The sequence below is a fragment of the Cetorhinus maximus genome, chromosome 13, assembly GCF_964194155.1.
Source record: "Cetorhinus maximus chromosome 13, sCetMax3.hap1.1, whole genome shotgun sequence".
Lineage (NCBI taxonomy): Eukaryota > Metazoa > Chordata > Chondrichthyes > Lamniformes > Cetorhinidae > Cetorhinus > Cetorhinus maximus.
The window spans coordinates 32,668,909-32,695,576 of record NC_135891.1 but is presented as its reverse complement, the minus strand read 5'-3'; the positions used below and the strand labels follow the sequence as shown (position 1 = coordinate 32,695,576).

The 26,668-nt window shown below is 44.8% G+C and overlaps 1 protein-coding gene across 8 annotated transcripts in view; it reads left to right on the top strand.

Annotated features, from left to right (window-relative positions):
• The window catches only part of znf512b (zinc finger protein 512B), a 160,375-nt gene that overhangs the window by 115,316 nt on the left and 18,391 nt on the right, over window positions 1-26,668 (top strand). For all 8 annotated transcript variants that reach the window (XR_013578429.1, XM_078555220.1, XM_078555215.1 and 5 more), the window contains 6 exons: window positions 3,762-3,886; window positions 19,764-19,856; window positions 20,120-20,218; window positions 20,589-20,756; window positions 21,873-22,067; window positions 24,928-25,029. Coding sequence is in view for 7 of the 8 variants with exons in the window: in XM_078555220.1 (XP_078411346.1) it covers window positions 3,762-3,886; window positions 19,764-19,856; window positions 20,120-20,218; window positions 20,589-20,756; window positions 21,873-22,067; window positions 24,928-25,029 (782 nt within the window). In the remaining variant the exon portion in view is untranslated. The remainder of the gene's footprint in view (window positions 1-3,761; window positions 3,887-19,763; window positions 19,857-20,119; window positions 20,219-20,588; window positions 20,757-21,872; window positions 22,068-24,927; window positions 25,030-26,668) is intronic.

The following is a 26,668-nucleotide window of genomic DNA, read 5'->3' as shown; positions in this document are numbered from 1 at the left end:
GCTATGAGGGCCTCGTGAGTGTGCCTGCTTCATTTGGCCAGTGCAATGGCCTCATCGCCGGCATCCTTGCCTTCGAGGATCTCATCATCGTCATCCCCTTCAACGTCCATCTCATCGGAGGATATGTGCAGCTCTCCCATCTGCTCCTCAGCCAGGTCCCCCCCCACCATTGCACACCAGGTTGTGTAGCTTGCAGCAAGCTACAGCGATGTACGACACCCTGTGTGGAGTGTATTTCAGTGCTCCACTGGACCTGTTGAGGCACTCATTTTCAAGATGCCTATCTTTTGCTCCACCAAAGTCTGGATCGCAGCATGAGCCTCGCTGTATCTGAGGCTGCTGCACAGGCAGCTATATCCTCTGTGGGTAGCCCTTGTCCCCGAAGGGCCAACCCTGCAGCCTCTCTGGACCCTGGAAGATGTCAGGGATCTGAGACCTAAGGATGTAGGAGTCATGGACGCTCCCTGGGAATTGTGCGCAGACCTGTAGGATGTTTTTGTGGTGGTCACGCACCAGCTGAACACTCAGCGAGTTGAACCCCTTGTGGTTGACGTAGTTCACTGCTTGTTGCCATGGAGATCTAAGTGCCACGTGAGTGTATTCGATGGCACCCTATCCCTGTGGGAAACATGAGACCTGCGCAAATCCCAGTGGTCTTCCTGGCTTTCCTGATCCCGGTCAAAATGTGTAAAGTTCTGTGCCTTCGCAAAGATGGCGCCCGTGACCTCCTGGATACACTTATGCATGGAGGCTTGCGAGATCCCGCACAGATCACCTGTGTAGTCCTGGAAGGAGACACTGGTGTAAAAATTGACCACCACGGTCACTTTCAAGGTCACTGACAGTGGATGCCCTCCATGTCTCCATGGCACCAAACCCTGCAGCAGGCGGCATATGTGACCGATGAGTTCCCTAGACTTGCACATTCTTCAGCGACACTGGTTCTCGGTTATCTGCAGGAATGACAACCGCTGTCTCTTGACACTGGGTCTAGCGAAAGGCCTACGAGCAATGGCTCTCTGTGGATCTTCAGCTGTGTGCACAGCAGGTCCTGTAACCCTTTCGTCTTGAGGGAGGTGCTCCTCCCTTTGCCAAGATGGGCGCCTCTGCTGCACTCTTCTTCTTCTCTGCTCACTGTAAGCCATGAGACACACTGCTAAATCACCAGGCTGCATGATCCTGATGTTCTCCTCCTGCAGGATCAAAGAGAGAGACATGTGGGTTAGCATATGTGTCCTAAGAACCTCTCTTGGTTAAGTCTGAAGGCTCCTTCATGCATGTAGGAGAGTGCTGGCCATCGTTTGGATGGCCAGTGTGTAGTGCACTCATTAGCTGATGGAGACTCCACCCACCTCCACCTAACTCCACTTGACCGATTGGCGGCAGCTTCCGCCACTGGACTGCACGTTGTGCTCTCAGCTCAGGCGCAGGCATTCTGCTAACCCGCATTGCAAGGCTGCGCTGTTAGCTTGAACTATGAGGGATACTAGTCCAAATTTTAATAAAGACATTGCAAGGGGCTGTGAGCGCCTCTGCCAGTGACTACGTCATGGCCACCTTCCTCAAGGGGATTCTACAACTTGCCCAGTCGTCCAATTAATATGCTGACCCCTAAAACGGACATTAATTTGCAATCTGCACTTGAGGGGTGAAATGTTCTGGAGCACTTGGTGTGGCACTTTCACGCTTTTGCATTGCTTTAGTGGGTAGAAAAACTTCAGAGGCCCAACTCCAAGCATGTCCATGGAGCTGCTGCTGAACGGTCTTAGCTGTGGAATAATGCTCACTTTTGACAAGCTTTTCCAAGTGTGTGGCCATTTCCCTCACCCCTCCCTCCCCCATCCCATTAACCCCCCCCACCCCCACACCAGCATGTGGTTGTGTACTTCCTTCAGTCTTTGCTGCCTGCCCCCCACACTCCCTCGGCCTCACCCGTCCTGGAGCCCTTTCCCCGGCACCATACTGAAAGCCAGTTGGGAAAAAGTTACTTGCCTGGTCCCACCAACACCGCTCCCGCCGCCCCACCCCCTCCCACCCTCCCCCCGCCCAATACGCAGCGCCTCTTCCTTGATGCCCTATGGGTGATGCTCACAGGTGCTGTGCAAGGTTGTGTGCACTCACCTCCAAGTTCCCCTCAAAGTTCAGCTCACCAGGCGCATGCCTATTAAAAGCAGCCGTGAAGCACGCCATTGTGAAGTCACGCCAACATAGATGGTAAATTTGACATGGAGGGGTGGGAATGATTCTGGAGAGCCAGGCTTATAATGAAATGCTAAAGTATTGAAATTAGGTTCCCGCGTGTGGCGGCGAGACGCAGCCTGCCATTGACGGATAGAGTGGATGATCGAAAACTGATTTCACGACAGCGTGACACTGATTTTTGTACTTTTCACCATACTGTCTGCTCATGCCCTTCATGACGCCCGCTGCCAATGGGACCAGATGATTCCGCACTTATGTACTGATAAAATTCAGCCCAAGGTTCCAGCAAATGCATTAGAGAGCAGTGAAAATCCATAGATTTCTACAGAGGCCTGTTTTTATTGTTGTTTGCTGGAGCTGTGCTGTGTAAATGTTGTGCCTTCAGCTGCAGGAAGGGCAAGAGAAAGGACTGGATTGCTTTGTAGGTTTCCAGCTCGCAAACTGAAATATTAATATAACAGTAACAAAACTACTAATGTGGAGTTTAATTCAGGCCTGCTGCCAAAAATAAGCTTTGGTTATTTTATCCTGATTTACTGACCCAGTAGGCAGCCCACCCACTTCTGGGAGTGCAATTTGCAGTCAGTCAGCAGAGGTCTATTTAAAGCAAGAATGCATCCCCTTCTGCAAGATTTTGCTATTGGAGTGCTACAACAAGAAGCCTGAGCTGAGTTAAAGGCAAGCCCCCAGATTCTTTCTGGAGGTCATGCTGTCAGAGCTCAGGGCAAGCAGGGAAGTTCTCTTCCCAGCTAGTGGCAGGAAACAAAAGACAATTTAAAATAACTTACCATTCTGCGGCTCCCAGGTTCCCAGGGCCACCTGCCACCAGGCTGACCTGGCTCTGAGGCCACGATGACTATCCTGCAGAGACATCAGAATTGCTGTCAAGCCCCCATGATGCCAACGGCGCAAGGTTGCCATATTTAAAGAAGGAATCCATTCCCTTTTGCTGGGTTCCAACCATATGCCTCGTCAAAAGAGCAGGTTAAAATTGTAACCTGTGGGAAGTCAGCCATTTTAACTGCTCTCCTGGATTCTACCGAGCAGATAGGGTTAAAATCATCCCTCGAGAATCAGATATACTAACAGCTATTACAAAGGGGCTGCTTTGATTTAATGGATTTATCAGAGTGGAAATAGATTTTTCAGGCTGTTAAGCTGCATTTGCACTGGACTTAATGCCACTGCTTCCCAATGCTCTGATCTCGAGGAACCAGAGGTAGTGACGTTATAACCGTGCTAAATCTGGCTGCTGCAAAGAACTGTGTTTTTATTGGCAACTTGCAGTATGAACACCCATAAAGGCCAGAAAAATAAACAGCTTTAAACAGTTGCAACCTAAACTGCAAAGAGTGGTTGTGGTAAAAGCTGTTTTATGCTAGAATAGAATTGAAAATGCCTACTATTTTCAATAGCATGAGACTCCAATTGTTGGGAGATTCCAAACAATGTTACATTTTATGAATAGTGTGACATTAAATGTGTGATAACCAGTTAATATTCTGGAAGTAGGTCTTTCACTGTTGCTTTTAATTTTATACGCATACTATTGATAACAGGAAGCCAGGAAGAGAAGTGGCATCAGGAGATTACAGAGAAAGGAGAGGTTGTCTGTCCAAATTGTATGACTGTGCACAGAAAGACAGTAGCAGGTTTAAAGAAACACCTGGAAATCTGCAAAGAGGTATGTAAGATTTAATTCTACTAATGTTAGAAAATACACAGAACCTGTAATTCTGCTTTTTTTATGGGGGTGTAGAGGAGGGCTGAAATCGAGTCGTTCTGTCATTTGAGGTATAGGTCGAATAGACCAGAGTTAACACCAATTCTAAGAGACACACTACATTCCAGTAGAACTTATTGTCAGCAGAGGATGTGCCTGTCCCCATGGTGCATGTCTGCAAATGACAGGATAATGAAGACAAAATCTACTGGCTCCAAAATTCACCCATTTATGCAGGAATTGCACCTGACTTGAATTAAGCCTGTAGAAGAGCGGTAAGTTACCCACTTGCCTTGTCAAACCAGGAAGTGGTTGAGCTCACAGGCTTTGACTGCCGATAAACTCTATCTGGAACATCAGCTTTGACTGGAGCAATTACAAAATAACTTTACTCAGCTGTGCAACTAAGAAGTGAACCTACAAGCTGTATTTCTGCAATTTCATCAGGGAAATATTTTGCTTTCCATTCTTCTGTCATGAAGCCCTTACCATAGGACTCATTATGGATATTTGCATACACAGAACAAGAGAAGAAATAAATAAGAGGGGCACAGAGGATAAAGCTGCAAGAGAAAAGAGCTGAGTCTACATATCACGCATTTCCCCTGATGAAACCTCCTTAAGGAGGCAAATGTTCTTTTGAGTAGAAGGAACCATTTGTCTCATTGCAAACATCCTCTCAAATATAAAAAGCAAAGAACAGGCATAAACAAAAATACCTGGAAAAACTCAGCAGGTCTGACAGCATCTGGGGAGAGGGATACAGTTGATGTTTCGAGTCCGTATGACCCTTCATCAGGACTATTACATATAGAAATGAGATGAAATATAAGCTGGTAGAGGGGGGTGGGACAGGAGAGCTCGATCGGGAACCAGTGATAGGTGGAGGCCAAGAAGAGACTGCCAAAGATGCCATAGACAATAAGACAAAGAGATGTTGACGGTGGTGATATTATCTAAAAGATGTGCTAATGGCGACATTAAGGGAAGCAAGCTAGTGGCAGATGGCCCTAGTGGGGGTGAGGTGGGGGGAAGGGATCGAATTGGGCTAAAAGGTGGAGATAAAACAATAGATCGAAATAAATTTAAAAATAGGAGGGAAAAGAAAAAAATATAGTTGTAAAAAAATTATAAATTATTGAGAAAAGGGGGATCGGAAAGGGGGTGGGGATGGAGGAGAGAGTTCTTGATCTGAAATTGTTGAACTCAATATTAAGTCCGGAAGACTGTAAAGTGCCTAGTCAGAAGATGAGGTGCTGTTCCTCCAGTTTGCGTTGAGCTTCACTGGAACGTTGCAGCAGGCCAAGGACAAACATGTGGGCGTGAGAGCAGGATGGTGTGTTGAAATGGCAAGCGACAGGGAGGTCTGGGTCATGCTTGCGGACAGACCGAAGGTGTTCCGCAAAGCGGTCACCCAGTCTGCGTTTGGCCTCTCCAATGTAGAGGAAACCACATTGGGAGCAGCGAATGCGGCAGACTAAATTGAGGGAAGTGCAAGTGAACTGCTGCTTCACTTGAAAGGAGTGTTTGGGCCCTTGGACGGTGAGGAGAGAGGAAGTAAAGGGGCAGGTGTTGCACCTTCTGCAGTTGCATGGGAAGGTGCCGTGAGAGGAGATTGAGGTGTAGGGGGTGATGGAGGAGTGGACCAGGGTGTCCCGGAGGGAACGCTCCCTGCGGAAAGCCGCTGGGGGGTGTGAAGGGAAGATGTGTTTGGTAGTGGCATCATGCTGGAGTTGGCGGAAATGGCAGAGAATGATCCTTTGAACGCGGAGGCTGGTGGGGTGATAAGTGAGGACAAGGGGGACCCTATCATGGTTCTGGGAGGGAGAGGAAGGTGTGAGGGCGGATGCGCGGGAGATGGGCCGGACACGGTTGAGGGCCCTGTCAACCACCGTGGGTAGAAAACCTCGGTTAAAACTCTTCCATGCACAGTGATCTGTTGACTTGAACTTTTCATTGCGCTCATTCTACACAGCCTGACAGATATTGCGATACAGTCCAGGGGTTTACATGCTGATAAGCCACAAATAGCTTTATTTAAAATAATAAAATGAAACAGAAAGTGGAAAACATTAGGTGTACCATATATATTAAACAGGATAAATAGAATGAGAAAGTATGTGATAAAGTTATTCCATTAAGTGCAACTTCAGATTGAGTTATTATGTCTCTGACCAATTGACAAAGCTTTGGATTTTGTAGGATGATTTCTGTCTCCACCTTGATGGAATTAATGAAGGATTCCACTGAACAACCAATGATTTTCTGAATACAATAGGCACACATCACCAAGTACACCATATCACCTAGAATACCGTGAACAGTTTTGGTCACCTTATCTAAGGAAAGATATACTCGCATTGGAGGTAGTCCAGAGAAGGTTCACTAGGTTGATCCTGGAAAGGGAGAGATTTTCTTATGAGGAGAGGTTGAGTAGGTTTGATCTGTACTCATTGGAGTTTAGAAGAATGAGAGGCGACCGTATTGAAACGTATAAGATTCTTAGGGGCTTGACAGGGTAGATGCTGAGAGATTGTTTTCCCTTGTGGGAGAGTCTAGGACCAGAGGGCATACTCTCAGAGAAAGGGAGCGCCCATTTAAAACAGATGAGGAGGAATTTCTTCTGTCAGAGGGTAGTGAATCTGTTGAATTGTTTACCGCAGAGGGCTGTAGAGGCTGGGCCTTTATGTATATTCAAGGCTGGGATAAACAGAATTTTAAACAGTAAGGGAATCGAGGGTTATGGGGAAAAGGCAAGAAAGTGGAGTTGAGGATTAAGGAAGAAGGAAGACATGTCAGAGGAACTGTTTTGGAAAGTGGCATCATCAGAACAGATGCGACGGAGGTGAAGGATCTGAGAGAATGGGATGGAGTCCTTACAGGAAGCGCGGTGTGAGGAGCTGTAGTCGAGGTAGCTGTGGGAGTCGGTAGGCTTGTAATGAATATTGGTGGACAGTCTATCACCAGAAATTGAGACTGAGAGGTCAAGGAAGGGAAGGGAAGTGTCAGTGATAGACCACGTGAAAATGATGGAGGGCTGGACATTGGAAGCAAAATTAATAAATTTTTCCAGATCCAGATGAGAGCATGAAGCGGCACCGAAGCAGTCATCGATGTACTGGAGAAAGAGTTGTGGGAGGGGGCCTGAGTAGGACTGGAACAAGGAATGTTCCACATACCCCGTAAAGAGACAGGCATAACTGGGGCCCATGCAGGTACCCATAGCCACACCTTTTATTTGGAGGAAGTGAGACGAGTTTAAGGAGAAATTGTTCAGTGAGAGAACAAGTTCAGCCAGACGGAGGAGAGTAGTGGTGGATGGGGATTGTTTGGGCCTCTGTTCAAGGAAGAAGCGGAGAGCCCTCAAACCATCCTGGTGGGGGATGGACGTGTAGAGGGATTGGACGTCCATGGTGAAGTGGAGGCGGTTGGGGCCAGGGAACTGGAAATTGTTGATATGATGTAGGGCGTCAGAGGAATCGTGGATGTAGGTGGGAAGAGACTGGACAAGGGGAGAGAGAATGGAGTCAAGATAGCAAGAAATGAGTTCCGTGGGGCAGGAACAGGCTGACACGATCGGTCTGCCGGGACAGTCCTATTTGTGAATTTTGGGTAGGAGGTAGAAGCGGGCCATCCAAGGTTGGGAGACTATGAGGTTGGAAGCTGTGGAGGGAAGATCTCCAGAGGAGATGAGGTCAGTGACAGTCCTGGAAACAATGGCTTGATGTTCAGTGGTGGGGTCATGGTCCAGGGGGAGGTAGGAGGAAGTTGACGCTCAGCCTCTGCGAGGTAGAGGTCAGTGTGGCAGACAACAGCAGCACCACCCTTGTCAGCGGGTTTGATGACAAAGTCAGGGTTGGACCTGAGAGAACGGAGTGCAGCAAGTTGAGAGAGAGACAGGTTAGAGTGGGTGAGAGGAGCAGAGAAATTGAGATGACTGATGTCACGCCGACAGTTCTCAATGAAAAGATCAAGAGCAGGTAAAAATCCAGAGGGAGGGGTCCAGGTGGAGGGAGAATATTGGAGGCGGGTAAAAGGATCCGTTGAACGGGGAGAGGACTCCTGCCCAAAGAAGTGAGCACGGAGACGAAGGCGGCGGAAGAAGAGTTCAGCATCGTGCCGAGCCCGAAATTCATTGAGGTGAAGGCGTAAGGGTATGAAACTGAGTCCTTTGCTGAGCACTCAGCAAAGAACAGGCATACCTCAGATCACTGGTCTTCATATCACATATGTATATGGTTACAAGAGTGCTTCTTTCTACTACCACCCCTACCCCAGTGCTTCTTTGTGCTATTTTTAAACCTTTCATGGTGCTATGGCAGGGTGCTACTTGAAGGCTAAGAACGCCTGTTATTGCTGAAAAAGGGACATTTTTTGTCAAAGCTTTTCATCTTGCACTCATCAGGACAATTTGCAAGAAAATACCAATGTCTGGGAATATTTTACTGTATGAGAATATGTTGTTTTCCCTGATATTGGTATTTTCTTGCGAATTGTCCTGATGAGTGCAGGACGAAAAGCTTTGACAAAAATGTCTCTTTTATCAGCAATATTCAAGTTCTGTACTATACCAAATGACTAAATATCTGTTATGCTTGCTTGTGCTTATGGTATCATGAACCTCTTGGGGCTGAGGTTGTCCTTGTCTAGGCTTCTGAGTCCCGGGAGGACTCTTCAGGCAAACTGCGATGTCATTGAAGGTGCGTGGGCAATTTGGCCCTGCATCTTGACACCAATGAAAGGAGGCATATAAGGAGTTGACATAGATTAAAAATTTATATCAGCTGTCATTAGGAGAGAGGAAAGCATCGTAAAAGCATATTTTAGCTATGCCACTTGTGCTAGATCTTGGATCTCAGTGCCCACTGGCTCATGCCAGAATTAATGGCATCAGTTAAATGGGGCTCCAAATTTCAGGAAAGCCAGTTTCTATAATTCTCTCCAAGTGTTTCTCCAAGACCTAAAGACAACTGGTCAAAGCATTTTCTGAACGTTCTGGAGGCCTCTTTACCAGTGGGTTAAATGATATTATTCATTCCAGTCAAGTTGTCTTATATTGAATACTTCAATATTGACACCACGGATAGCATTGAGTTGTGCCATGATCTGTGCCATCTGTCTCAGGTCCTCCAAAATCATCCCATGTGTCTCATGTGGGTGGAATGCTCATTCAATATCCTTTTTAGAGCAGGATCCCAGAGATGTGGGTCTTCAGGCTTAGGAGCCAGGTCTGGCTTCTGCAGAAATGGAAGCAAAATACCTCAGATGCTAGAAACCTGAAAAATTGAAAGTGCTGAAAATACTCAGTAGAGTTGGCAGCGTTTTATGGGGGAGAAAAACAAGAGTTTTGTTTCTCTCTCCACAACTGCTGCCAGGCCTGATGAATATTCCCAGCAATCTGTTTTTATTTCTGACTTCTGCAGAGTCTCAGCTACCCGCTTTCTTATCCCACTTTCATCTCTGATTCTGTGAAATTAAGAAAGAAAGAATGTCATTACATACTGCAAGTAAGGGTTAAAAGCAACAGATTTGGAGGACTGCTGGCTCTGGCTTGCTATGCGTCATAAATTGGCTGCCATCTTTAATGCCCAGGTTATCCGTTTCTTCCAGTTCTGCCATTTCCCCTTTAACCAGCAGCTGGTATTATACCCTGCTGCTGTGCTGAGACCCCGTCTCTCCTCAAGATGTTTTCCATGCTACTCCACACACCTTATTTTTTAAATAAACAACAAGGTCATTGCCATAATCTTCTGATAGGTGGAACCCTGCCTCATCTCTAACACCGCAATGATTCAGTCAGAAATAGAGGCCACAGAAAATAGGGGGATGGAATATCAGGAAGCTAATGAGTATTTAAAGTAGAGTTGTCCAGGGATAAATCTCAGTTTTTCTTGAATTAATCAGACAGGTTGATATTCTAATTTATTGGGCTCCTTTATGGCATCCTGCAATTATTTGTTTAACTTTTACGTTCGCTCCTGTTTGCTTCTAATCACAGAAAATTGCTATCCATACACTCAGCTCCACACGTTTTTATTGCCGAATTTGGCTTCTCTATCCAACAAAAAGTAGGTCTATGATTCTGACACTAGGATGAGAGAAAGGAACTCAGAAAAGTAAATAAGGTGAGCCAACACACATGAAAATCTTTCATGACACAAAAGAGAAAGCTCCAGCCTAAAGTGGGCCGAAGCAAGGGGATCTACGATTGGGCTTGCATTTATATAGTGCTTTATCACATCTCAGAGCATCTTACAACACTGCACAAGCAATTAATTACTTTTGAAATGCAGTCACTGTGATACAAAGGCAAATATGGTAATCAGTTGTGTACACCAGTGTTTCATATACAGCAAATGGATGAATGACCTAACCCTATCCCAACCCTTAGTGGTTTTGCTTAAGGGATCATTGTTGGTCTGCACTCTGGGAGAAGCCCCTACTCTTTGGCCTGAATTTTCGCTCTCGGGTTGGGAGTGCAGAGTCGGGAGAATTCCCAGTTCTGCAAACCCAAATCCTGAAAACCTGCCCCAGAAGTTCTGATTTTCATTCCTAGGGGGCAGGGTGTACTGGGAATCGTGCCCACAGATCCCAGAAACAGTTCGGTGGTAGTACAGGGGCTACTGGATACGGAGGTGGACTGAGCGAAAGGCCAGCCTAAGTGATCAGGCTCTTTGTTCCAGCTGCAAAAAAAAACAATAAAACAAAAAATAGCCCTCTACTCCTCACGTCCTCACAGCCCCTCACACTCACAAACTCCCATGCCCCATCCACGCCAACTCATGCTACCTCATTCCCCCATACATTCCCCATGGTCCCTTATACCCTCCATGCCAACCTATGCCCCTCTATGCACCCCTGGCCCTTTATAGCACCTATGCTAACTTAGTGCCAACTCATTGCACCCCCCACCCACCCACCCACCACCCTTTGTCCTTACACCCTCCATGCTAACTCACCCAATATCCACCATGGGCAGACCTCAGGACCAATGCTGAGGAGAAATAAAATCATGCTCTAAGTGTCTATTGACAAATTCACTATTTAAAAAAAACAATGTCCTTGATAAAAACCCATTCAGTACATTTAAATTAATTCAACCACTTAATCCCTTATAACAACAAGCACCTGTATTCATAGTCAGTAAGAGGCACACTGTCAGTGAGGGGAGGCTTCGGCCTGAGAGGGACAGAGACCGAGTGAGTATAATTGGGAATTTGGTTCAAAGTGGGAATTCAACTGGTAAATACTTTTCAAGTTCAATTTTAGAGTAAGGCCAAGATTTTCTGTGCCCGCCAGCGTTGGGCATGTTCGGTGGCATGAGCAGACAATATGGTGTGAGCAGTTCCCCAATGGTGTGGAACCAGTTTGCGTTTGTCCGCTCAGCCCGCTGATGGCGGGCCGCATTCTCTGCCATCGGACATCGGGAACCTCATTGTAATACATCAGCATATCATTATTAGGTTTGCCCGCCAGAATCATGCCTCCCCCCTACCCCTCGCTGGATCGTCTGCCCACATTGGTGGGAAAGCACGCCAGTGTAGAACACGCCATGTCAACTGTGACATGCAGAAGTCGGGACTTAGCCACGAGGACTTTGCTAACATCGCGGACATCCGAGGAGCAGAAGATGCTGGAGCCCGACACCAATGGCACACTAGAGGAATGTCCATGGCATGCTGGGTGGATTCTCATGGACATGTCTCTGCTGTGAAGCAGCACACAGAAGTTAGATAATCACCATTGATGTTCACAACGGGTGATGGTTGAGAGGGTGGGAGAGGAAGAGGTGTCGGGTGGGACGAGGTTGATGGAAGGGAATGAAAGTGTCAGGATGGGGTGAGGTTGGGATGGGGGAATGAAGGTGCCGGGGGGGTGGTGGGGCGGGGGAAATGGGGGAGAAGATGAGAACTGGAGAGGTAGGTGGAAGGTGCAAGGGAAGGAATGCAAAGAGGGAGGGTGTCCAGGAGAAGGAAGGGGAGCGGAGAGGGGAGGGTGTCTGGGGGGAGCAAGGGGTGCAGAGAAGGGAGGGTGTCCAGGGAACGGAAGAGAGGAAGGGGTGCGAAGAGAGGAGGGTGTCCAGGGGTGGGGGGAGAGGAAAGGTGCGAAGAAGGGAGGGTGTCCAGGTTGGGGGACGAAGGGATGTGGAGAGGGCAGAGTGTCCTGGGGGAGGAGGGCGTGCGAAGAGGGGAGGGTGTCCAGAGGGAGGAAGGGGTATGGACAGGAGAAGGAGTAAGACTGAAGGGACAGATAAGTCTGGAGGAAGGCATCAGGAAGGGGGAGGAACTAAGTGGGAGGGAGTCCAGTGGGATGGTGGGAGAAGTGGGGGTGTAAGGTGTTCCGGGGGGAAGGGGTACGGACGGGGGGATGTGCAGGTGAACGTGCATGGGAGGGGGTCAGATAGGTCCATGTCTGCCTCCTGGGGAGTGAACTGAGGGAGGGTGTCGTATGGAGGAAGAGTGAGAATGACCGAGGGCAAAAAGTGAGGTGGTCGAGAGGGTTCAATGGTAGCAATAGAAGGGACGTTGAGGGTGGTTGGTGGAGACCCAGAGGCAGACACGGATCTGGGGGTGGGAAGGAGGAGGTCAGGGAGGTGAATGTGAATGGGGGTGGGATTTTCAGGAAGGAAGGAAATGTACACGTTCACCTGGACATCCCCGATGGAAAAGGGTTGTGGCTGGTAGGTAACGGAGGGTAGGTGGTAGGTGATGCTGGGGTAGGGGCGTCAACTGTGATGGGAGAGAGAAAATGGGTGACCAGGAGAGGGAAAAGATGGGGGAGTACACAATGCAGTGAAACCAGACCATGCTTACTAAATCTAAAGTGGAACGAGAGCCATGGTGGGAGAGATCATGTGCTGCATGGGAATGTGCTCAGTGAGTGGGTGGAGAAGCAGGTCAACTCACATGGATGCCTGAAAGCGAACTCCAGCATTCAAAATGCTCAGGACATTAAGATGAGTGTGAAATATGAAGGATCTGCATGCGTGGGAGAGTGCTTGCATGAGGCTCCGAAAGGCCCTGCCACACACACACTTTTCCCTCCAGAATCACTCGTGGACCGGCTACTCCCTCAGCGGTGATGGGTCTTCTGGGCCACTTATTTCCACCTCTTCACTGGAGGAGTCCTCTTGGCTGCAGATGAGGACATGGATAGAGCTGACAGACTGGCTAGCTGAGGGTGTTGGTCTGATGGTAGAGCTCCCTGTGAACCAAAGTAGAAATAAGAAGTGCATGGCAGCAGAGTCAAAAGCAGTAGAGAGAGCACTCACAGTTGCGTTGACGGAGGGATGATGTGGTGCAGGATCCTCAGGTGGGTGTTCGCTGCCAACCTCACTGTCGCTGCAGGGAGAGCCCACATCCTGACAAGTCAGCACGATGGCGCGCTCTTCAAAATGAGTGAGGGGCCTAATGTGGGCCACTCCACCCCCGGTCTGAGTCCTCTCCCTGCAGATGGTGAGCAGGCTTCTCCTGCATGAAAACAGATGGAGAGAGTGTGAGCAGGATGCATGGCACTGCACGGAATGTTTGTGTGGTGAGCAGCGTCATGGACAGGAATAAGGATATGAGCTCCAGAGGATATGAGCCTGATGGAGATGTGAGGGCATGTGTGAGAGTTAGTGGTGTTGTCCTTTTGAGATGCAAGATCCCTGTGGATGTGTGATGGTTTTGTGAGTGTGAGAGTTGAGAGTGATGAGAAGAGGGAGTTACCCTGGTGGAATGGATGAGACCATTCATCCTGTAGTGGCAATGGGTGGCATCCACTTCTGCAGGGCATTGGCGCTGACCACCGCTGCCATCGTCTCCCTAGCCTGGTTGGTAACACCGCTGCCCATCTGTGGCCAGAGTGGGGCTAGAGGACATCGTGGCGGGCCTCCACGGCTTCCAAAAGACGTTCCAGTGATGTGTTGCTAAACTTCGGGGCTGCAGTCTTCTTGCCTTTCATGGACACCTTCCCTGCAGTAGTGGTGACCTGGAAGCACTGAGATGTGTGCATGCGGCTGCACTTTAAATATGGCGCCTGGCGTGATGAAGCAGTAAGGCGATGGCAGGGGGTGAATGAGATCCCACCTGCCATTGAAATGGCGTGTGTCCCGGAAATGCATAAATAATGTGGCAGGATTGGGATGATACGGCGTGAAAACCTGCCATCGCAGCCAACAGTTAAAACATCATTTTAGTCGCCCACTACCGCACCTGTGCAAATCTGGGATAATTCCGCCCTAAGAGTCAGATTCTTACCTAGAACTAGCAGCCTTTAAGTAAGTTAAATAGCCGGTTAAACAGGAAACTGCCTTAGTGGCAGTTAACTGTCAATCACCTGAAAGCCCTTGCCTGAATAGGTGTTGATTACTGTAGCAGGAAGCTAAGCTAGAGAGTGAATCATCACAGCTCTATATAAGAAAAGGTCTTTTAAAGCACATGGTCAGTAAGGCGCACGGTCGGTAAGGCGCACATGTTCAGTGAGGGGAGACTTTTGCCTGAGTGAGACAGACGCTGAGTGAATTTATTTGGGAGTTTGCTTCAAAGTGAAAATTCGGTGCATAGGGGGAAAGAGGTGCATTAGGTAAGGTTTAGCAAGAAGTAAAGTGTGTTGAGTGGGGAGTTTGATGAAGGGTAGGAAGGAAGTGCTTTTTTTCTTCTACTCTTTTTCAGCATCCAGTATTTGATTTCAACTTTGGTGCAGCAGAAGGAGCAGGTAAACCAGTAACTGGTATTATTAATTTTATCAGTATTCTAAATATTGTATTGTTTTATCAGTATTGTAAAGTTTACTAGCAGTGCCAAAACCTATTGGGAAGTGTAGACTTTATTATTATAATTAATTAATTAGCAATTATTAATTAATTAACACATATTGGAGATGGCGGAGCAGGTGATGTGCTGTGATTACAGGATGTGGGAGCTTCTGGATACCGGTGTGATCCAGGGCAAACACATCTGCAGGAAGTGTTTGCAGGTGCAGGAACTTCAGCTCCAAGTTATTGAACTGGAGGCTGAGCTACAGACACTGCAGCACATCGGAGAAGGGGAAAGCTACCTGGACACTTTATTCCTGGAGGCGCTCACACCCCTTAGGGTAGGGTCTTCTGATTTGGTCAGTGGTCAAGGACAGGAGAGTGTGATTGCAAGTGAGGTAGGTGAGGGAACCAAGTGGGCAGGAGTGCAGGAGCCTCAGTCCTGAACCGTGCTGGGACCGGTGTTCTTGCAAGCCACATAACTAGGGATGCAGAGAGGATTTTAAACTAAGTAGTGTGGGTAAGGGATCAAATTTGGGAAGATGTCGTAAATCAAAGATTAGAGACATGGTCAAAGAGAAATGTATTATTACAGGAAATGAATAACAGTCTGTGACAGGAAGGGACAGAGAGTACAAATCTAACAGTAAATCAATGGATGAGACTAGAGGTTATAAAAAGAATAAAAGGATAAAACTAAAGGCTCTGTATCTGAATGCATGAAACATTCGAAACAAAACAGATGAACTGAGAGTGCACATAGAAATAAATAAGTACAATTTGATAACCATTACAGAGACATGGCTGCAGGAGGACATGAATTGGAAGCTGAATATTAAAGGGTATAGGACATTTAGGAAGGACAGGAAGCGAGGAAAAAATAGAGGGCGGGCTCTGTTTGTTAATGATGGTATTAGCACAATTGTGAGAATGACCTAAGTTCAGGAAACCAGGATGTGGAAACAGTTTGGGTAGAGATGAGAAATGGTAAAGGCAAGAAGTCACTTGTGCGAGTCATGTACAGTCCCCCTAATAGTAACCACATGGTAGGGTGGAGCATAAAGGAGGAAATAATAGGAGCTTGTCAGAAAGGCACAGTGTTAATCATGGGAGATTTTAATCTACGTATAGATTGGAAAAGTCAGATGGGCAAAGGTAGCCTAGGTGAAGAGTTCATAAAATGACTCCGGGATAGTTTCTTAGAACAGCATGTCCTGTACCCAACCAGAAAGCAGGCTATACTAGATCTGGTATTGTGCAACAAGATGGGATTAATTAATGATCTCATGGTGAAAGCGCCCCTAGGTAGCAGTGACCGTAAAATGATTGAATTTTACATTCATTTTGAGGGAGAGAGACTATGTTTTTAAACTTAAATAAGAGCAATTATGAGGGCATGAAAGCAGAGCTGGTTAAAGTGAATTGGCAAATTAGATTAAGGGATAGGTCAATTGAAATGCAGTGGTAAACATTTAAGGGGAGATTTCAGAATACACAGAATAGATACAATCCAGCGAGTAAGAAAAAGTCCAAGGGACGGACACACCATCTGTGGTTAACTAGAAAGGTTAAAGATAGTATCAAACTGAAAGAAATAGCATATAATTGTGCAAAGATAGGTGGAAGGTCAGAAGATTGGACCAAATATAAGGAACAGCAAAGGATGACTTAAGTATTAATAAGGAGGGAAAAATTAGAGTACGAGAGAAAGCTAGCCAGAAATATAAAAACCAATGGTAAGAGTTTCTATAAATATTTTTAAAAGAAACGAGTTAACAAAGTAAGCGTTGGTCCTATAGAAAGTGAATTGGGGAATTAATAATGGAAAACAAGGAAATGGCAGATGAATTGAACAGGTATTTTGTCTCAGTCTTTACCATAAAGGATACAGAAGGCAGAAGCAGGTATAACTCAGGAAATTGAAGGGAGGGAGTAACTCAGGAACATTACAATCACCAGAGAAGTAGTACTGAGTACATTGTTGGAATTGTGAGCTGACAAGTGCCTGGGTAATAATAGAATCCATCCTAGGTCCTTAAAAGAAATGGCTAGTGAGACAGTTCATGCATTGGTTTTAATTTTCTGAAACTCCCTAGATTCGGGGAAGGTCCCGTTAGATTGGAAGACGGCAAATGTAACTCCATTATTGAAAAGGGGAGGGAGACAGAAAGGGGGAAACTACAAGCCAGTTAACTTAACATGTCAAAGGGAAAATGTTAGAACCTATTATTAACGCATCCATAGCAGGGCACTTGGATAAGTTCAAGGTAATTGGGCAGAGTCAACATGGTTTTGTGAAAGGAAAATCATGTTTAACTAACTTATTGGAGTTTTTTGATGAAGTAACAATGTCTGGTAGATAAAGGGGAACCAGTGGATGTACTGTACTTAGATTTCCAGAAGGCATTTGATGAAGTGCCATATCAAAGGTTATTGTGGAAAATAAAAGCTCATGGTATAGGGGGTAACATATTGGCATGGATAGAAGATTGGCTGGCTAACAGGAGCAGAGAGTAGGCATAAATGGATCTTTTTCAGGTTAGCAAGATGTAATGAGTGGTGTGCCTCAGGGATCAGTGCTGGGACCTCAACTGTTTACAATTTATATAAATGACTTGGATGAAGGGATGGATGGGATGGTTTCCAAATTTGCTGATGACACAAAGTTAGGAAGGAAAGTAAGTTGTGAAGAGGACATAAGGAAGCTACAAACAGATATAGATAGGTAAGTGAGTGGGCAAAGATCTCGCAAATGGAGTATAATGTGGGGAAACGTGAAATTGTCCATTTTGGCAGGAAGAATAAAAGAGAAGCATATTATCTAAATGGTGAGAGATTGCAGAGCCCTGAGATGCACAGGGATCTGGGTGCCTTAGTGCAGGAATTGCAAAAGGCTAGTATGTGGGTACAGCAAGTAATTAGGAAAGCTGATAGAATGTTATCATTTTTTACAAGGGGAATTGAATACAAAAGTAGGGAGGTTATGCTTCAGTTATACAGAGCATTAGTGAGACCACATCTGGAATACTGTGTACACTATTGGTCACCTTATTTAAGGAAGGATATAAATACGTTAGAAGCAGTTCACAGAAGGTTTTCCAGACAAATACTTGGAATGGGTGGGTTGCCTTATAAGGAAAGGTTGGACAGGCTAGGCTTGTATCCGCTGGACCTTAGAAGTGTAAGATGTGATTTGATTGAAACATATAAGATCCTGAGAGGTCTTGACCTGGTGAATGTGGAGAAGATGTTTCCTCTTGTGGGAGGATCTAGAACTGGAAGTCACTGTTTAAAAATAAGGTATTTCCCATTTAAATCAGAGATGAGGCAAAATATTTTCTCTCTGAGGGTCGTGAGGCTTCAGAACTCTCTTCCTGAAAAGGCAATGGAAACAGAGTCTTTGAATATTTTTAAGGTGGAGGTAGATAGATTCTTGGTAAACAAGGGGGTGGTAGGTGATCGGGGTAGGCAGATGCAGATTTGAGATTACTATCAGATCAGTCATGATCTTATTAAATCAGGCTCGAGGGGCCAAATTACCGACTCCTGTTCTTTGTTCATATGTTCGTAGTCTCACTTCAAAGACATTATAAGCTTTTGGAGCTGTCAATCAAACTGTGAACAGACAGACACCCCAATGTGATCATTTTAAGTTGTGAAACCAGTCATATAGCACTAATCCTATGATAACCCTTAGATGGAGTGAAATAGTAAGTACTGATTCTTTTAACACTGCAGTTTTTTTTTTAACAAATATTTAAAAGGCAGGAGATTTAAATTCCTTGACAGCTTGACACTTCTCTTGACAGTTCCACTGAGCTTATCTAATTTTTACACACATTCATGTCTAATTTTAACAATCCCAAAGGGCACTTGACCTCTCCCAAAGGTGTCCCTGGACCTATCAAAAAGAGTACCCTACCTCACCAAAAGGTTACCTTATCTCTCAAAAGAATTCCATTAACTTTAGATCTTCTCTTGATAGGTTTAAAGTGCACAAGTCGTGTTTTGGACATCCCACTAATGAAAATTGGATCTGACTGATGGCAGCTGCACTTTTACATGTACATTTATCTCTGTGAACCATTATATATTTTTCCCCCATAACCTTTTACTCGACAAATGTTTCATATCTTCTCTTCCCTGAAAGCTTTCACTCATCACTGAGATGTAGTACCATAGATGTCTGTCACCCTCCCGTTCCATGTTCAAATACATTTATAAACCTTGACAATACGCGTCTGCATGCTATTCAACACCAGAGGATTTCTTTACCTTGCTAAAGTGCCATTCCTGTTGCATCAGTCTGGACATTCAGCAATGTTGTCTATTTGACTAAGGAACTGTTTCAGCCATTGCTGCTGAACGCCTTACCTGATATCCATTCTTGCACACTTTATGCTATGATTATAAATGCACAAGAATGGACATCATTTGAGGGGATCAACGGGAACAGCCGAAATGAATTTCACATCATAGGAGGAGGTCTTGGATCTATCTAGTCTGTGCAGGTGTTTTCTCCACAAAGATTTCCCAATCCAATCTTGTCTCCTGCTTGCTACCTCATATCCTTTGATATTTCTCTTTTTTAAGCAACTATCTGATTTCCAGTTCATAAAAGGACTACACGACACAGAAAATTTCAACTGCCCTCTGCTTGAGGAAATTTTTTCTCTACTCTTTTTTGAGATTATCTTCAATTTGTGTTGTCCTATTGCTATCTTGCTGGCCACAGAAGACAATCACTATGCACATCTCAGGTGATTCTACGGTCTGAAAATCCACCTCCTTTGTGAAAGCTGGGCAGGATAGTGATCAAAAGAAGTAATGTAATTCAGTAACTCATTGGCGTAATCCAACATCAGGGGATCTCACATGATGTTTTGCATCCGACGTTCACAATTGTTTTTTAATGTATAAACATATATATAATATTCAAACTAACTAGATGTTTTAAAAGTTAGCTCTTTTAAGCAATGTCTTTTCTCTAAAATTTTATTTACATAAAAATTAATCCTTTGAGGTGACTTCCTAAGATTATGTAGTATTAAGCACTGTTTTATCAATTCAGAAAGATTGACTCCACTCTAATCCTTGCAGCTGCAAGATGCTTTGAAGTGTCAACATTGTGCTAAGCAGTTTAAATCCAAAGCTGGGCTAAAGTATCACACAATGGCAGAGCACAACAATAAGGTGAGTAAACGACCTCAATTCTTGATTACACTAATTAAAGCTCCAACTCCAAATTGACAGCTGAGATTTTATTTCACAAACATTGGCATCCAATAAGGAATATTACTTGCTGGGAATATATATATTAGGAAATCAAAGGTGTGCAGAATTTCCCAACATGAGCTTACAGTAGACGAGGCTCCTCGCTATGCAGAGATATAAGTTACCTGATGGCGTTTATGAACTTCAAATAATATAGCATTTTCTTGTCCCTTCTCTTGCAGCCTGTGATGAATGCAGAGAAGCTGCTGGATGAACAGCAGGAGCGTGAAAGACTCCGGAGAGTGCTTAAACAAATGGGAAAATTGAAGTGTCCTAATGAGGTTAAATACATTCTAAATATTAATATTGGCAGGTTAAAGCTGAATTTTACTCCCTAAGTTTTTTTATTTTGATAAGTCATTAGGACCAATTTTACAACCATGCATTCCTGGTACAGAGTCTTGTTTGTTGGAAGTGCATAGCGGAAAATAATGAAAATTCACGCATGATTTCTCAACATGTGCACGCAATAGGAGATATTCTGTAAAATTAACCCTTTGGAGATTTATGCTCTTTCATCATTTGGTAGTTCCTAACTGGATACTATTATGGAAATATATATAACAGCTATATGTAACAGTAATTTGAGAAATTGGGTGTATCCCTGCTGATTGATTTAGTACATAAACTTTGTAATTATTGTTTACCTAGGGCTGCACAGCTACTTTTGCCAGCCTAATGGGCTACCAGTACCATTTAAAAAGATGTGGGAAAGAGCCTGCCGATATTGAAAAAGCTGTTTTCATTTGTGAGCATTGTGGAAAGGAGTATAAATCAAAGGCTGGTCATGACTATCATGTAAAATCAGAACATACAATGGTAAGATTTCATGATTTTCAAATAATATGTAATTTAAAAACTTTTCATTTCTCTCATGCTTTTTTATGGGCAATGTGTAAATGTTATAGTGCAAACATTTCCTTAAATTTAGCCTCAGTATACTTAAGCATTCATCTGGTGTTTTTGTGAATGTCTTTGGTGATGATTAAGGCTACTATTAGGGGTTCATGACATAAAAAAAGAACTTGCATTTGTATAGTATTCAGAAAGCCCTCAAGGGCTTCACAGCTAATTAAGTACATTTGAAGTATTGTATTTTAGGGAATTATGTCAGTCAATTTGTTCACAGTTTGATATAGCAAAAAGGTATGAAATAAATGACTGGCTAATCTGTTCTATTGATGGTGGTTGAGTAGTGAATGCTAGTTAGGGAACTGTGAGAACTTCCCTGCTCTTCTTTGAATAGTGCCTCAGGGTCTTGTAAAGGCAAGGCATTGGCTTAATGTCTCATCTTTTCCCAACAGTGCAAAACTCCTTCATGTGTTGCAGTAGAGTGTCAGCCTAGATGATGTGCTTAAGTATGGATCGAATCTGCAACTTTTTTACTCAGGGACATAGGTACTATCATTGAATAAGTGCTGACTCTGGAGAATATAAGGAGCTTTTACATTTGGCAGTACTGAGTTTACCTTGCTGAAGCCTTATCCTTAAAACAAAAACATAAATATGTGTTTATGTCACCTTGTCTGAATTGGCAGTACTTGTTTTTGAGTCAGAAATTTATTGGTTCAAACCATACTCCAGGACAAGAGCATAAATTGTACAATTTGTACAATTATCTGCACAGTTAATTCCGCTTCTTTCATATATATTCTTTATAAATTCTTTCCCACCTTAGTCCCTGATGACACACATAAGTGCATGTTTAAAAGAGCAGGAAGTTTTCTGAAGTCATTATTCTTGTAAACTTTCTTTATTCTCAACTGTCTACTTCAACGAAGGATCATTTTTCTAAAAGTTACATTCCTTCTCCTTTGAAATCATTAACATTTGTTGTAATGTATCAATTCAAGGATTGTAAAAAGGGAGAAAGAACAATTTGCATTGTTTTAACCATAACATTGATGATAACAACACCAACAAAATATTGTTTAGGCAACTGAAGATTCTGATCAGAAATCAGCTGAGGAAGACTTTGAGAATTTGTTTGAGAAAACGCCGAGTGGGCGTATCCGCCGAAGATCTGCGCAAGTAGCTGTTTTCCATCTCCAGGAAATTGCAGAAGACGAACTATCAAAACTTTGGACCAGAAGAAGAAATAAAGATGACTTAGTCCCTGACATTAAGAGGGTAAGGGAATATTTATTTCAATGAAAGTGACTTTTGAAGAAAATTGAAGGCCTTTTACTGAAATTGTGTTGATATCTTTATTTTTGTAATTTTACATTGTGATGTGGATTGTGGTGTCTCTCAGTAATTACACACATTATTTCCTGTAGAAGTCTTTAATTCTATATACAAGTTATCATGCAATAAAAAACATTGAAAGAAGCAGCAGTTCTTACACAGAGAGCCATGTGATTATACTCATTTTAATAAAAGATCTTGACGCAGCAGCTAGAGTTGTGGTATAAGGCTTTGAAGATGTTAGCATACCCCGATGGGATGCCGCACTGTCTTGCAATGTACCAGAGTGACAGCCAATGGACACTATCCAAAGCCTCCTTGAAATAAATTAAGCTGTTACCAAATGGCTTCTGACACTCTAGGTTCTGCTCTATGATGTTCCTGAGTGCAAAGATTTGCCCACAGCATGATCTACCACCCTGGGAACCTGCCTATCGTTCACAAAGGGTACCGTCAACTTCTGCTTTCACTCTGTTGGGGGACACCTTGCTGAAGACCTTGCCAGGTACTGACAGTAGTGTTATGCCACTCCAGTTGTTGCAATCGCTGAAGTTTCCTATCTTTGGCAGCTTGACGATTACTCCTTGCCTCCATTCATCTGGGATGTCCTCTGCAGCCCAAGGTCCGTGAGCTCTGTTGTGATAGTATTCTTGCCATGTTTCAAAAGCTCTGCTGATATCTTATTGATCACAGGTGCCTTGTTTTTCTTCAGACTTTTTATGCCTCCTTCGACGTCTGATCTGGAAATTTCATCTGCTGCGTCAAGACCAGCACGGGTACCACAGACTCCTTCGACATCATCAAGAGTTTGGCAAGGCTGCGTAGACTCCCCGTTCCTTTTCCTCTTTGTCATTGATTTCATCATGAGGAATGCGATGGTGGGTGCAGACTGGTATCCATTGGCATCCCATGGCAAAACCACCAGTTAACAGACCTGGATTTCATAGACAACATTGCCTTGCTTGCCAAAGAATCGTACGCGTTCCAAGATATGACCACCAATCTTGAGAGTAGCGGTGCCAAGGTTGGTCTATGCATCAGCTGTGAAAAGACCAAGACAACAACAACCAGACGGCAACAAGGCCCTCCCATCACCAACACGTAACAGACCATCGAGGACTTTGGACACTTCCCCTACCTAGGAAACAACTTCCTCAGTGAAGTTGATGTAGAAATCGATGCCCACACAAAAATCGGCAAAGCAGCATCTGTCTTCCAGCAGCTCTACACAGTGTAGGCAGCCAAGACCTTCACAACAGCCATGAAGCTGCAAATCTACATGTCCATATTTGTACCAACTGCAATCTGTGCTAGCGAGACATGGAAGAAAATAACAAAGGTATCACATAAGTTGGACAGCTTTCACCGGCGCTGCCTATGTAAGATCCTGGGCACAACATGGGGAGACCATCACCAATAAGGAAAAACTATAGAGGACTGGTCAGAAATGCCTGTGGGACATCATGAGAGAGGGATAACTGAGGCTGTCAGGACACATATTTCGCCTTCCGGACATACTGCCACAGTGGCAGTAGAATAGACACCACAGATGGAAGAAGACAATAGGGCCAGCCAAAGAAGACCTGGAGAAGTACATTTAAGGAGGACCTTCAAGAGCGGGACACCACCTGAGCTGAAGCAAAAGAGGTTGCAATGTTGGGGCCAGTGGTGGGGCCTTGCTGCATATTGTCCCACATGGGGCCAGAGGAGCTAAGCCTAAAGTGAGAAAGGAATGCAAAATGGTTTATCACACCAACAGCTCAATCATCCAGACTTCTGCCATCTATATCCTATCCCATTCTAGAGCTCAATCACCTATTACCATTACCTTTGCTGACCTCTGTTAGCTCGCTTCTGCTCAACACATGTTCCTGAAGTTCCTCTGGTTATAATCATACATGACCTGCAGAAACTCTGCCGGGGTTTGTGCACTCACTGGGAATGCACCCCATTTGCATGCAGCAAGTGAGCAAAAATGTCTCTTTGGGAGCATCTTCAATGCTTAATTATGCATTCCAGCTGGAAATCCAGATATCTGCCCACCGATTGGTGTTATTCAAATTTCTTGGCCCTGACAATTATCACTTTATTGCCTCCTGAACAGAGAGCCAATCTATAAAAGTATTTTTTAAGAAGAATTTAGGTAGTCTTTGGGGTCCACTTAGTGGGCCTTGACGTCACTGATAGGATTCACATAGGTCTTTGTGAGGAATAGATGGAAGTTTCTTCTGTTACAAGACATTGAAGAAAATTCTGGAAACTGCCACATTCCTGGGGTTCTGCTAGTCTCTTGCTGGAGTTATGACATTAGCCTGGTAAATTTCCTGCAACATTTCAGTGCAGTTGACTTAATTGAAAATGTGTACTTGTGGTATCAGAGGAGAAGAAAGATCTGGGGAGTTTAGTGAACCGGTCACAAAAACCATCAACATAATGTTCCCAAGCTGCTTAAAAAAACAAACAGAATGTTGTGGTACATAGCAAGGAGTATAACATCTAACTTCAGCAAAGTCATACTTGGCCCTGGTAAGATCACATCTGGAGTACAGTATGCACATTTGGTTTCTCTATTTCAAAAAGAAGTAACACCAAAAGTTTGGACAAAAAGAATTATTGTCAAGCTTTTTAAGAAGAGTCACAGAAATGATTGTAACAGCTGGTGTGATATTAACCTCAATAGAATTGCTGCAGCCCTAATCACATGGCGTTAAAATTTATTGCATGATTAATAGGCTAGACATTGTTTGTCTGAGAACACAGCTATGTAGACTGATCTTACCCAAGTCTTTCTCTCTTGATATAGCTTAAATATACTCGTCCTGGGCTACCATCATTCAACCCCAAACAGCTGGAAAGCTGGAAAAATGAGGTCAAAGAAAATGGTCAGATCTGCTGCCCTAATAATGTAAGTAAAGGCAGCCATAAATGTTATTTTAGGTCTTTCCCATAGCACTATTCTTGTATAGTATGTCTTGTGAAGGGTTAAATTTCTCTCCCAACTCTTCTCATGTTGTTTCCAAATTCATCTTGTACATGGGCCCCAGATCCTGCTCCATTAACCTTTCCCACTCTCATCGGAATCATATCTTACAGATAATGACCACCATCACCATCCCTGAGTATGTCCTGTCCCACCAGAAGGACAGACCCCGCAGAGGTGGTGGCACAGTGGTATACAGAGGGAGGGAGTTGCCCTTGGAGTCCTCAGCACGACTCTGCAACCCATGAAGTCTCATGGCATGAGGTCAACCATGGGCAATGAAACATTCTGTTGATTACCACATACTGCCCTCCCTCAGCTGATGAATAAATGCTCTCCCATGTTGGAGAAAGCACTGAGGGTGACAAGGGCGCAGAATGTACTCTGGGTGGGGATCATCAATGTCCATCGGTAGCACCACCACAGACCGAGCTGGCAGAGTGCTAAATGACATAGCTGCTAGACTGGGTCTGCGGCAGGTGATGAGGGAACCGACAAGCGGGAAAAACATACATGACCTCATCCTCACCAACCTGCCTGCTGCAGATGCGTTTATGCATGACAGTATCAGTAGGAGTGACCACTGCACTGTCCTTGTGGAGACGAAGTTCCGCCTTCACACTGAGGATACCCTCCATCGTGTTGTGTGGCACTACCACCGTACTACGTGAGATAGATTTCAAACAGATCAAGCAACTCAAGACTGGGCATCCATGAGGTGCTGTGGACCATCAGCAGCAGCAGAATTGTACTTGAACACAATCTGTAACCTCATGGCCCGGCATATCCCCCACTCTACCATTACCATCAAGCCAGGGGGTCAACCCTGGTTCAATAAAGAATGCAGAAGGGCATGCCAGGAGCAGCACCAGACATACCTAAAAATGAGGTGCCAACCTGATGAAGCTATAACACAGGACTACTTGCGTGCCAAACAGCATAAGCAGCAAGTGATAGACAGAGCTAAGCGATCCCACAACCAACAGATCAGATCGAATCTCTGCAGCCCTGCCACATCCAGTCATGAATCAAACAACTCTACTGGAGGAGGAGACTCCAGAAATATCCCCATCCTCAATGATGGGGAAGTCCAGCACATCAGTGCAAAAGATAAGGCTGAAGCATTTGCTCCTGACCTCATTACAGCTTTGTTCAAACATGGACAAAAGAGCTGAACCCCCGAGATGAGAGTGGTTGCCCTTGACATCAAGGCCGCATTTGACCAAGTGTGGCATTGAGAATCCCTAGCAAAACTGGAGTCAATGGGAAGCGGGGGGAAAACTCACCACTGATTAGAGTCATACCTAGCACAAAGGAATATGGTTATGGTTGTTGGAGGTCAGTCATCCTCAGCTCCAGGACATCACTGCAGGGTAGTGTCACTACCTCAGGGTAGTGTCCTTGGTCCAAACATCTTCAGCTGTTTCATCAATGACCTTCCTTCCATCATAAGATCAGAAGTGGGGATGTTCGCTGATGATTGCACAATGTTCAGCACCATTCGCAACTCTTCAGATACTGAAGCAACCCATGTCCAAATGCAGCAAGATCTGAACAATATCCA